This window comes from Pelophylax lessonae, assembly GCF_965119305.1.
Source record: "Pelophylax lessonae genome assembly, chromosome: 1".
Lineage (NCBI taxonomy): Eukaryota > Metazoa > Chordata > Amphibia > Anura > Ranidae > Pelophylax > Pelophylax lessonae.
This window is the reverse complement of record NC_138768.1, coordinates 674,466,855-674,480,771: the sequence shown is the minus strand read 5'-3', so window position 1 is coordinate 674,480,771 and position 13,917 is coordinate 674,466,855. Positions and strand designations below refer to the sequence as shown.

Genomic DNA, 13,917 nt, shown 5'->3' with positions numbered 1-13,917 from the left:
ACCGCCAGCACCTCAGAAGGCAGGGTTAGCATGGCCGAAATGTGGAAAAGCTTTGTCAGCACGCCACAACAAACAGCAGCACCAGCAGCTCAGATGGAACGTCTTAGCAGGAGGCAGCATTTTACCAACATGGTGGAGCAGTATGTGTGCACACGCCTACATGTAGTGAATGACGGGTCTGCCCCCTTCAACTTCTGGGTCTCCAAATTGGGCACATGGCCTGAGCTTGCCCTTTACGCCTTGGAGGTGCTGGCGTGCCCTGCAGCCAGTGTATTATCTGAACGGGTATTTAGCACGGCTGGGGGCGTTATAACAGACAAGCGCAGCCGCCTGTCCAGAGACAATGTGGACAAGCTCACGTTCATTAAAATGAACCAGGCATGGATCCCACGGGACTTTTCCGTACCTTATGCAGAATAGCAATGGATACCGACCTTACCCACCCATTGTTCCATTTTTGCTCTTTCTCACTCTTTTGGGGTGTACCCTCATTTAAAATTTTTGAAAAGAAGCAGTGTTGGCTACCTCGTCCTCCTCCTCAGGGCCAGATTAATGTAGGGGCTATTGGAGCTGCAGCTCCAGGCCCCTACCTTTTATATAGGCCCCGGGTTGGCCATATTCACTGTTACCGCTCTTCTGTCACTTGTAAACACAGAAGTCTGGCTTCTATGCTCGCTTCCCCAGGCAGCACCCTCAGAACCTCCCCACACAGCGTGAAGGCCGGACAAGGAGGGACAGTTGGCGATGCATGGATGTGTTTATGGGCTTCAGAGACAGCATCCCATGTTGAATTAGGCATGCATGGCTGCACCCTTCCTCCTCTGGGTGCATGGCAAGGCACGGCCCTTAAGGCCCTTCAAAATCCTCAGCACCAAGCCCATGATGCTGTTAATCCGGCCCTGGTCCTCCTCCACCGCCGCTTCCACCTACACCGCCCATAGGTGTGCGCAGCCTATTGCATTAAGGTGTGCACCCCAAAGTTGAAATACACATGCATGTGTTTGCCAGCAGGGAGAGTAATGTATCGGGGCCATGTACCTGTAGCAAGGAGAAATAGAGCAGAGCAGGTCCCAGGGAGATCTTTCCCATCTCCTCACTGGCAATGCTATGTGCCCTAGGTGATTATGGTGTGCCCAGGCACACCCAGCACACCCTGTGCGCACGCCTATGTCACCGCCACATCCACCACCACCTCAACCTCCCTCCTACTCCATATGGGCCTCGTCCTTCAGAGATGAAGAAGAACATTGTTTTATTTTTCTGTTTTTTTTTGTTGTTTTAAGTTATTTCCCTATCCACATTTGTTTGCAGAGCACTTGCCATGCTCTTAATTACGTTTTGCTGCCATTTGCAGCACTCTAGCCCTTTCCTTTGGTGTTTTAGAGCCATTTTAGTGCCTTAAAGTTCGGGTCCCCATTGACTTCAATGGGGTTCGGTGTCCGGGAAAAGTTCGGTAAAAGTCCGGGACACGGACCCGGACTTTTTTTTAAAGTTCGGCCGAACCCGTCGAACACGGACATCTAGGTGTCCGCTCAACCCTAATCTGCTACTGTATTAGTCATAGGTGGTGTAAATCCCAGTTCTTTGAAGGCCAAGCATAAAATTATATAATAAAAGCAATTTGCAATATTTGTTTGGACTGCCGTGCTCATACCCCGAATGTCACTTAGTAAAATGTACCTACATCCATGTGACAATTAAACTGAACAACAAGCCTTCCAAACACTGTAAAAAATTAAATTTACTTAAAATCATAACGCTGTGAAATAAAATATATCTGTGTATAGACTTTAGTTCTCTAATCCATCTCCAATAAAACCTCTTCCAACCACAAGTGAAAGCGCTTTGTAACTCCTGTATATCTCTCTTGAAAAGAACTCTTTCAACATAAATTAAAGAGTCCTAGACAAACTCATCAGAGATGAATATCCATACTAGATTATTTATCTCAAAATGCACTTTTAATATTAATCAACTTGTTATACATTCATCCATTTCAATGTTCCCTTCAGCAAAGCAAAAGTAAATAGAACTCCAGATATTGTAATACTGTAAGACAGCCCTAAAAATTCCAACTCACCTGCTCGCATTAGGCTAGTAAGGAAATAAACTGAGGGCGAGTGGGGAGCCCCATCAGGGGGGAGGGGGGGCGGACACCACCCAAGGCCATCTTAATGAGCAGGCACCCCTGGGCACTGCTCAGGGGCCCCAGCTGCAGGGGGGGGGGCTATGCACTTTTCCTGTCCCCTTGCGTCTTGGCCAAGGAGATAGGGTCAGGAGGCAGCTCAGTGGTGCGGGGAGGCTGCTTGTAACACTCCCTTGTCATCCAATCAAGTTAGGCTGTCCCCCGGGGATATTCCAGATCAAAGACAAGGTCATCTTATGCTTCAGGTCTATGCCACAAGCACAACGCAGGGACATTGTCTATTAGTTTACCTTGCTGAAGACAATTATTAAGCATACAAACAATAAAGGACATGCAGTAATAAACACTTGCTCATCCCTGGTAGCTTTTATGATGCAAAATTGCAGTAACAAATCTGCCTAAGCATTGAGTATGTCAGGGAATCTAGTGTTGACCTATCTTTATGTTATATTATAATTAACAGATGGAGGCTCTAAGCAATTGTTGCTTTTATTGATACATTTCAATTCCTGGGAGAGTGGAAATGATATGAAGGCAACAGGCCAACAAAACACTTACAGTATTTTGTATGTAGTGGTAATTTGTTCCAAGATACTAGTAGAGAACTTGATCAAAAATATTGCTTAACATCTAAGCAATCTAAGCAATACATTTCTTAATTTTATCCAGGGATTGACATTACGGATTTCTATTTTCATTACAATTGAATTAGTTGTAACTGATAGCAGTGAGCCAATCAGTGATTTAGTAACATTTCCCTCTCACCATGCTAATGGATTTGGGTTTGTTTGCTGCAGTGTAGATATTTACAGATATAGAAGCAGTGCTAGCCAAATACTGCAAAAATAGTTCCAGGTACTCAGGCATTTAGTCTAAACAATATCCCTCTCTTATTATCGTCTTCTTTGCACAATACATTATTAAATGGCTGTAAAGGTTTTTTAGTGTCTATTTCAGGCTCCCATACATCTTCTGTGTCCCCTCACTTCCATTTTGTTTGAATGAGCAGTGCATGTTTGTTGCGGTCACATGCACTGCTCACTGTGCACTATGAATCTCATGGTTCAATGCAGCTTCTTAGTTTACTGTGCATGCATAACTTGATTCTGTTTTTCTGGATGATGCTGTCAGTCTAAAGCATAAGGGCAGAGAAAAGTGGGCAGTGAATTGGCTTAGAGGAGGACTTCGGTGTGGTTATGTGCCGGTGCTGAATGTATCTGCACTTCTGTTTGTTTGGAATGTGAAGTATATGCTAGTTGAAGTCATGCGCAGGGCTCTATGCACACTAGAAATCACATAATCTATAATCCATTTCGTGAGCGAGCAAGAGGGTGGCTAGGACCCACATACAGTGGGGCCATGGACAGCAATTGTAGCCACCCTCTAACAGGAAGTCTGATCACATAATCACAAAGAAATTAAATTATGAGATTTGGAGAAGGTTCAGAGCAATAGAAAGTACAGTCATCACTAAAATCCCCATCTTGTGTTGGATGCTAGAGAGGAATGTTGACATCACTACTTCTGTCAAGTGATATGGCTGGGGCCCAACATCTGGCTGCTTATTCTGGGGACTGTCCATTGGAGGAGGTTATATGCTGCACTCATGCCAGGGAGCACTCAGTATCGTCTCTGGCTGCAATGGGGTAAAGAATAGGGATGGGCTGAACGACTCCCTGTTCGGTTCGCACCAGAACTTTCGAACATTGTGAAAGTTCGGAACCGAATAACGAACCCCTTTGAAGTCTATAGGACCTGAACTGGAAAAATCAAAATTCAAAAATGCCCATTTTGAAGGCTTATATGCAAGTAATTGGACATACAATGGTTATGGAGGTCTGGGTACTGCCCTGGGGGACATGAAGCAATGAAAAAAAAGTTTGTAAAAAAATTCATTTTAAAATGAGCAGTGATTTACTGATGCCTAAAGTGAAAGCATCAAAATGAGAAATAACAATAAAAATGAATAATTCCTTTCAATATAGTACCTGGGGGGTCCCCGTAGTCTACCTGTAGAGTGGCACCTCTGTACTGTGTATAGAAGCTGCTGCAGAAGTAATTGCATTTATAAAGCCATAAAATTGACATTTTCCCTGCAAGCTTTCTTAATTTTGTAAACAACACACAATTTGTGCACCAGTGTTCTCTCCTCTCTTTAGGCTCATGTTCCTACCTTTCTCAACCTCAGAACCAACATCTGAATTAAGTAATGGCTGTGCATCATCAAGGAGCAAGTGGCTGATGCTGTGTTCAAATAACTCAACTGACTCTTCCATGCCTGATGTTGGGGCTATTGCAGGTATAGCTCTGGAAAAGGAGGCAGATTTAGCCACTCTGGCAGCTGCAGTGGACTGCGCACTAGTCTCTGCTTGGGTGATGGAGGAGGAGGAGGATGAGGATGGTTTAGTAAGCCAGTCCACCACCCCTCTGCATGCTGCGGTTGGATAGCACGAGCAACACTAAACAGAGGAAATTATGCCCTACCTGAGGACTGACCATGTCTACGTTTGCCTGTGGACACATACTCTGCTTGCCCCCTCACAATGCCATAGGAACATTTGCCTCTCCTTGTTGGCCTCCCAGACATGATGGGAAGGTGCTTATTAACAAAATGTAATAATGATGTGGAAATATGTACATGAATGCACTTTCATCAATGGAAAGTGGCGTTTGGAGCACTTTAACCTGGGTAATCACTACGCACAGAAATATACTGCGTGAAACGTGCAGTAACGCACACAGAAATATACTGTGTTAAACGGCATGTAACGCACAGAAATATATTGCGTTAAATGTGCAGTAACACACTGAAATATACTGTGTTAAACAGTACGTAACACACTGAAATATACTGAGTTAAACGGCACATAGCGCACAGAAATATACTGCATTAAACGTGCAGTAGCGCACAGAAATATACTTTGTTAAATGTGCACTAACGCACTGAACTATAATGCAGTAAACCTGCCCTGACAAAGCAAACTGACACTAAAGTAAAAATGAATGGTCAGGTCACTACACTCACACTGACTGAACTATCACTTGATTCACACTAAAGTAAAAATGAATGGCTGCACTTCCATCTCACTGACTGAACTATCACTAGATTCACACTAAACTGATATTCTACACTGACAATAGAATCAGAATAGCACACTATAGCACTCTAACTCTCTAGTAGCACTGCGCAGAGCCCTAATCTATCGCTCTCCATGCTGATATCACACTACAAATGGCCGCTATTGAAAGAATACTTTTATAGTATGGGGTGGGACTAAGAGCAATGAGCCATGATTGGATAGAGTCATCATTAGTTTCTTCGATCATGGCTGTGACAGTGCTCTGTGTCCTGATTGGGCAAAGCAGTGCATTGTGGTCATTCAGCGGGCCGAACAAACAGTCGAACTCCATGATAATTCGGGAGTTTGTCGAATGGGCGAACAGCCGAACAGCCAATGTTTGACCCAAACTCATGCTCGGGCCAAACCGTTCGCCCATTCCTAGTAAGGAAAAGCTAAAAAATGCTAGCAAAGTTTTAAAACAGTCTAGGGTTAATCAGACTGTATTTTGACTCTGCCCCTATGCCACAATGCCTTGCACCATTACACCATTATCCCACTGGAATATTTGGATCCATCTATTTATTATAATTCAATACCTAGTTATTACAAAATATATGGTTTCAATACATAATGTAATCCTGGTTAATGGTAAGACAGCATCCAATTCTCAGCATGTTTTTCAGACAGTCTGCTTTCTTCAAGCCTGCTTCTGCAGCAAAGAACAAACAACATATAGTGTAATATTCAGGACTTCACCATTATAGCATAAATAACATATCCATCTTTTAATACAGTCTAATACACCACATTTTGAATGAATACATATGCCATTTGCTTTGAGCCAGAACCATTAAAAGACCACTCCAATGGGCAGACACAGGGGTACACAAAAGCAGCACTATGATGCAATGGCTACAACCTGGGATTTTGCTACTAAACAAAACTCAGGTTTCTATTCCCAATTACATAAACAGGAACTTAAATATTCAGTATCAGCCACTTAACGAAGATTGATACTCACCCTGCCAGTGCTCCCCTGTTTCCTCTGGCACAGTTGGCACTGAAATCCCTCCCTGGCAATGTGACAAGTGATGGTGCCCTATGTGAAAAGGTTAGTAGCTGCCCCTATAAAAGAGTGATAAACCACTATTTAATTGAAAAAAAGAATGAATAAAAGGTGTTAGCGGTTCACCGTGTGTACTCATATATGAACATACATGTCTCTAGAGGCCCATCTGAGACTGCATATACAGTATAAGTGAAAGAGAATTACATATAAATTAATAATTGTAAAAATAATAATTGCAAAAACACACTCAATGTTACTGTGCCCAACACCAATAATAAAGTGCTTCTTGATGCATAAGTCTTCCAATTGCTTCACTACGGGTACTCAGAAGGTAGATGGTAACTCACCAGAGGTGTTTGACTCCTTTTTACAGAAGGTCAAAATGCGCTTTTTAGAAAACCATATTGGTTTCTAAGCTCACACCATTCCACTCCAATGATCCCTCGGGTTGTAGCTAGAAGGTAAGGATGTACTCCACCAGGGACACAAAGAAGACCTTATAATGTAGTATATTGATGTTTAAAAGAAGGCATAAAAAAGATATATTGCACTCACATGTAACAGTGCCTAGGCCTGGCACCAAGAGTCTACTCTACAACATGTGCAGATGTGGCCTATCCTTTTTAGGGCCCTCGGGGAAGAGGGGGGGAGGGGGGTTAATGTCACTCCCTCTATCAATTGATAGTATTTGGTTGCTAGATTTGAGCACAATCACCTTGGAGGAGGCTACATGCCTCCCTATAATACAAAAAAAAAGAAACCCCTATAATAAAATTACCTGGGTAAAGCGTGAGTACTTTAATGACAATAGTCATAATTGGGTCTATTCAAGAAAAAAATAACTTTATTTAGATACTTAGAAAATAATTAGTGTATCAACAAATTACAAAATTACAAAAAACTCTCCTATAAGCAGGAGCACTGGGTATTGTCTCCAGGTGAAATGGTGAAAGAAGCAGCTGGAAAGTCCTTGAAAGTTAAGTGTCAGTGGGTCATAGGGGAAAATGTGCTGATGGAGGAGTATTGGCTTTATCCAATATCTAGGTTTTTTGGCATGTACAGAATTTTTTCATTGTGATCATATAAACCAAAAAAGTATCTTTGCACAGAAAATGACTATTGTTTTCCTAAATTGCATGAGGATTTTTTTAATGTGTGTTGCTGTACGTGAAGTTCCATTGCAGAGAACTCTTGTAAAGGGAAGTTAGGGGAACAGTATCCATACTGTGGTATACCTTTGCCTTAGATATATTCATGATAGAGAGTAATACTCTTTATGTGAAACATGTAACAAGAAGGTGGACACATATCAATGATATTGGGTTGTATCAGGTTAGCCAAATGAGTGCAGAAAAAATACAATGTTTAAATAAGGAACAAGCCATTTAGCATTACCGGTGGAAAGTGATAATGAACGCTTTACATTGAAAAGCCTATTACTGTCTAAGAGATTTTTTTTATCTTGTTGGAAATTTGTGTGCTATCTGGCAAAACCTCTCTTTTGCATACTGTGTAAAGCAGCAGAAAGTTCTGGTACTACAAACAGGCAGTTGGCTTCCCACCTATCTGTAGGAAACTTTAGATCTTACTGTGTTTATATATGTATAAAGATCAGAATGCTTGGAAAAAATGCTGAAGAGCATAAAGACTTTTCTTTGTGCTGCTGATCAGTTCCCAGACAATGAGCAGGCAACCGAATATTCTTAACCCTGGTGAGGATGAGAGTCCCTTCAGCTGCACTGCTCTATGCCCAAACATCCTTCTCATATGTTTGGATATAAAACAAAGTTTGACAAAATACTTTCAAATCGATCCTGAGTGGTAATGAGTATGAAAGCCTGAGAAAACAACTAGGAAAGTAACAAATGAAAAAAGAAAATACCTGTATCCAAGCTACGCAAATGGGGGGGACATTCACTGTAGAATACAATGAATACTCTTTAAGACGAGGCACAGTCCATTAGTCTCCCTTTAACATAGTTATCCAACATTTGTTATGGTTTAAAATTGGCTTGAAATCCAGAAGAAGTGTTTTAGAAATAACAAGTCATTAATTATGGATTTCAGAAAACACTTAATGGGGTTTGGATTCATCTTACTGGCCGTTGGCCATTTCACACCACTCACTAACAACAAATCATATCTGCAGTCTTACAAGCAGTATATGTTATGAGTTACTGTTACTTAACATGAGCGTAAAATGAGGATATTTTACACCGCTTTTTCCAAACTTTCTCTGTTTTTCTTTAGATTTTGTTGATTGCATTCCATGGACAATTACTTTTTCACTCACAGATTTAAATGCCAAAATTTGCTAACAATAGCACAACAGTATGTCAATCATAACAATGAGCTATTTTTGGACGGCGCTCTATAAATGCTAGCTTTACATTTCACAATGCAAATCTCTTTTAAATCTTTCTTTGAAATCAATACAGCATTCATTTCTGAGTTCAGTACAAGGAGAGAACAAGAGCTAGTGTTAAGAAATGCTGCTTCATAGCTGCATTATGCTGGTACCCCTTGGAGGATGCATTAGTATTAAATACTAAGATGCCCTTTTCCCACAGTGAAGTTGTCACCCATTAAACCTGATCCCACTAAAAAAAATGTTTTCATTTTTCTCTCCTCTTTGCAATAGCCCATACCTATAAACAATAGTTTTGCTTTATCACAAACTGAAAATTGGTCTGAAAACAGTTGTCATATATAGCAAAGCATTACAATTTAGCCTTTAAACTGCAGTAAAAACAAGCTGTATATGATTAGAACCACAAGCAGACTCATGTGACCTGTGGCAAATCAGATCTCTTAGGATAACTAGATGCATTGCCATCAAATCTTACACTCTCTGTTCAATCCAAAGCAATGTAATATGAGGATCCACCTAAACTATCCAATCAGGCAGGTCCTTGCTCTACGTACTGGTTGGTAGGTATAAAGCCGCCCATAGACGATTCAAACCCTGTATAGAGAGGCTGATTGTACCCAAGTCGATTGAATAGTCTACTTGGGTACAACCAACCTTTTGATCTGATTATTGCCAGCAGCTATAGATCCGCGATTATACAATCAGATTATAACTTGTAGTGAGCTTTGGAGCAGACAAAAGCTTGCTGCTACTGGCCTCAACTGTATTTTGGATGGGCCATATTATATTACTAGACCCTGCCCCTCAGGTTTATCTCCCTGTCTCTCTGTAGCTCTTTATTTCTCAATGGCACTGAGATATTGTGGTGGAATAAAAAGGTCATGTCTTAGCAGCTCATGACGCATTACATTTTTTTAAAATGTAGTGTAGATTTACATCAGCTTGACCTGTGCTGTCCTGCACACATGTATACATACAGATAAAAAGCTATAAGGGATTTTAGTCAATGTATTTGTCAATTTAATTTATTTAAAAAAATATACCAGTGTATGCACTGCTGTTTGTATTTTTCTTTTTTGTATATGTATTTATTTATTTTACAAATAAACATTTAATACAGGTTGTTTTTCGGATATAGTTTTGACAAGTATGCTGGGGTTGCTAATAAGAAAGCCAAGCACTAGCTCTACACTTTGGGACTGCTCATGCAGATGAAAGAGAGAGTAGAGAATATGTCCCTGCTTTCACTCATTGAAAGCAGGGACAATCTGTAATTTACAACACACCCTATTCACAAAGCCTGGTGTTTGTGTCTCTGTCACCTCACATCTACTACCTACTGGCTGCAAGTATAAACATTAGGTATGTGCAATTTTTCATGTATACACATCTTAACCTATAAAAAAACCTATACTTTCCTTTCCAAATCTATCCTATGCTAGTTGTATTAGACATATGCAGAATGCAAAAAATTGTTTAGTTTGGTTCTGGATAGATGTGTTATTTTACTAATTTAGTTTAGTTGATTTGTTTGATTTTGTTTAGTTTTATTTCATTTTATTTATCACATTTCTGTATGAAGAATGGGTGAAGAAGGGGTATGCCTGTCTTAAGGCACCCCCTTTCCTTAATGAGATTTTGGTGGTTGGGAAGTTTCAAGTCCCCCATTTGATTAAATTCAAAGGTGGGACTTGGGATAGGTTAGGGAAGGTCACATGTTAAAGAACCTTCTGGAAGTCCCAAGGGGTCAGCTGTGATAGGTCAAGTTAGAACAGTTGACCCTTTGGAAGTTTCCAGAATCAGGTTGAGCTGAGGAGACTCTGTGCGAGTTGCCAGAGGATCCAGAGGAGCTCCCTACCCAACCCCCCCCCCCCCCACCGCAGCCTTTTTATGAGGTAAGTCACTTTCATTTTGAAAGGGGACAGTTAAAGTGGAAGTAAACCCTCCTATCATTTTCTAGCAAGGAAGCTGCCATCTTGGCCTCTGTTTAATCTTCAACTGCCATGTGCTGCATTTGTGATCAGTTATGATACCAGCCATTGGATGGTTTGACAGTTTGGTTGAGAGCACAACCAATGGGAGTGTTATATTTTGGGCACGTGCCGGAAATGTAACTGTTTTTAAACTGTTAAATGAATGGGTTTACTTCCTCTTTAATTGAGCTGGAGTGTAATGTATTGTACAGCTTGAGCCTTAGTGGCTAAGCTGATTTTGTTGGTTTTAACAGTTTTAAAATATTTAAAGTTGTAAAGTAAAAAAATATATGATCAATTATACAATAAGGTTTTACATATTTTGTGAAAACCAATAAATAAGGCCGTGGGCATTTTCAATCAAATGGTTTAATCGTGTTAAGTTTTGCATGTCTTGAGTTCATACCGCCTGCGGTCCCCATAGCTTGTTGTTAAGGAGCAGGCCGCTGCGCCCCTAACAATCAATGACTCATCAGCTAAAATGTAAACAAAAGAATGCCAGTAATGAAAAATGCAGAAAAAAACAGCGTGGTCTGGTATGGATTTTAGGGGAAATCCCCACGCTTAAATAAGAAAAAACTGAGCATGCAGCCTGGCAGGCCAGGAAAGGGGGGGTCCAGCAGGAGCCCCCCAAAACCATACCAGGCCACATGGCCTCAACATGGGGGGGTGCTTTGGGGCAGAGGGGGCTCTCTTCCCCACAATTTTGGCCTGGTGATTGTAGGGGTGCGGGGGTGACTAATTTGAATCTGGTAGTTCCAAATAACAAGAGAGCCACCAGATTACGTCCCCCCATGGGAATAAGTATGGGGTACATAGTACCCCTACTCATTCACTAAAAAAGTGTAAAAAGTAAATAAAAACACAGAGACAGTTTTTGACAAGTCCTTGACAACTGATGAGTCATCGGTTGTTAGGGATGTGGTGGCCAGTTTCCCGGCCCGTTTCTTAACAACTGGCTATTCTTCACACAGAATTCAAATTGGTCAATCATTTTTCAACCAAACTGAATTTCAACCGTTTCAAAAATGTGGAATTAGTTAGAAAACGAATATACAAATCTAAATAAAACAAATTTCAACAAAATTCATTACTATTTCATTCAGCGATTCAGATAAATCGGAATCTCTGATTACCTAAAGATTTGTACAAATTTATATTCCGACCAAAATGAACTGCACATGTCTAAGAAGTATTTTAAGGGTTTGTTTTAATTACAGAATATACTGTTTTAGAATTGTATTTAGCTTTAAATATCTCTTTTTATTGTTAAGCAATATTTACAAAGAACATTTCTTTGAATTTTAGACTTGTTCTTCAAGCTGCTGATAGAGGAACACCAAGTCTTTCTGCAACAAGTACAGTAATGGTATTGGTTGCAGATATAAATGACAATGCACCCACTATTCCTCCTCTGGAGACCGTCTACATCCATGAAGGTAATATAGTGAAAAAAAAAACGTGCAGCAGAGTATTTACTTGTTTATAAGTTATCAATATATTTTCTTAATATACTGAATATTAATCAAGAGCTCTGTACTATTTTAGATGCTTCTCCTGGCTACCTTGTAATGTGTGTAACCGCCAATGATGTGGATCTAAGACCAAATGTTTCATACAGTTTTACTGAAGATGGTAACCCTGGTATGAAGTTTGACATTGATAAGTATACTGGTGTCATAACCCTTATTGGGTTTTTGGATTATGAAGAGAAAACACAGCATCACCTTAGCATCCAGGCGTCCGATTCATTGCATCTTACTAAAGCAGAGCTCATCATACAGGTGTTGGATGTTAATGACAACCCTCCACTTTTTACTAAAGATTCCTATAAGGTAAGGATAAGAAAATGCAAAGATATAAAATCATATCATGACCATGGTTGCTTACTACAAGGTGACACACCACCTTAGGATGACCCTTATTCTTTAAGCAGCTTCTGGTTTTCACTAAAGACTACACTCTATGCTGTATCATATCGTGGCCATTTAGGCCTACATGGTGACCTAACCCCTAGGGGTGTAACAATGACGCTGACCATTATTTTGGCAGAAGAGGTCTAGAACTGGACATCTAATAAAGTAAGTCTGCAGATGTCATCTCCAGAAAAGAGGTGAGTATTTTACTGGCAGATCCATTTTTTTTCTGGGCCACTATAAAAGATAAAATTCAGCTTTACACCAAACAAAAGAAAAGCTACCTTTGGAGCTCAGTGACAAGATCCTAACTCACAACACCACTGTTACTTTTCTGTTAAAAATCATATGCACCAATCCATCAATATCTTATGACCAGTAAGTACATTTTAGGCAAGTGAATTATTTAATTATTAAGATCATGCAAAAATATACAAATAAATTGTGAACAACATTACATTTTTACACATTCAACAAAAGTGGCCGTTATTTGGTTGATTCTGTAGCCGGTGAATCTGAGACTATACATGCCTTATCAGGCTAATATTATCTGTCTTTAGTGAGTTTATACACATGCCCCCGCCCCCTTCTCAAAATGATCAATCTTGAGCATCCTTTTGAGGAATTTATATATCATGGGAATGTCCTTGAGGAATTGGGAATGTTTAATTAGGTTCAGCTTTAACTGCTCATCATTGGCAACTTCTGGAGTTTTTAAGTGCTTGTTATCTCTTACAAATGTGCTTCAACAATATTCTTTTGTTGTATTTCATACTTGTTTTTGTCACATGATTTCCAAAAGCTGCCATGTAATTGGGCACCCACAAACTTATCTCACACTTCTCCAGAGGTTTACTGTTTCACATATATATATTAAATCCAACACGGATTTAAATTAGTGATGCCAGTGAAGTAGGCTATGTTTTAATTTAATGTTTCAATACAACGCTGAAGGAACACTAAATAGTATTTCAGCTTAGCATTCATATGTGTGTTTATTAATCACATGCAAAGTAAATGGTGGAAGAAGGGATTCGATTCAGGGGAATTTACTGAAAGTGAGGAGAAATCCACAATTTTGAGCCACTAGAATGGGAATAGAGGGGAAATCTTCCAAAGAGGAAACCTATCCTGATTTAGGATGAGGTTAAGTGTGGTCCGATTACAAGTTTGAACCGAACTTTGGCTGTTCAGGCATTTGGACGAACATCCAAACACTCACCCCTTCAGCTAAACATCATGTATAATAGTGATATTACTACCGCTATTATACATGTCAGCTTTCCGTTGTCATTGGTTGTTAAGAAAACCAGTGGGTGCCAAGTTCTAAAGCACCCAAGGTCTGGAACAAAAGGCTGATCCTCCAGATGTAGGGTTATA

At 40.2% G+C, this 13,917-nt stretch overlaps 1 protein-coding gene across 1 annotated transcript in view; it reads left to right on the top strand.

Moving 5' to 3' along the window:
- DCHS2 (dachsous cadherin-related 2) overlaps positions 1-13,917 on the top strand; it is a 440,911-nt gene that overhangs the window by 417,721 nt on the left and 9,273 nt on the right. Inside the window, exons 17-18 of the mRNA XM_082256296.1 lie at positions 11,930-12,060; positions 12,170-12,456. Of these exons, the coding sequence (XP_082112422.1) occupies positions 11,930-12,060; positions 12,170-12,456 (418 nt within the window). The remainder of the gene's footprint in view (positions 1-11,929; positions 12,061-12,169; positions 12,457-13,917) is intronic.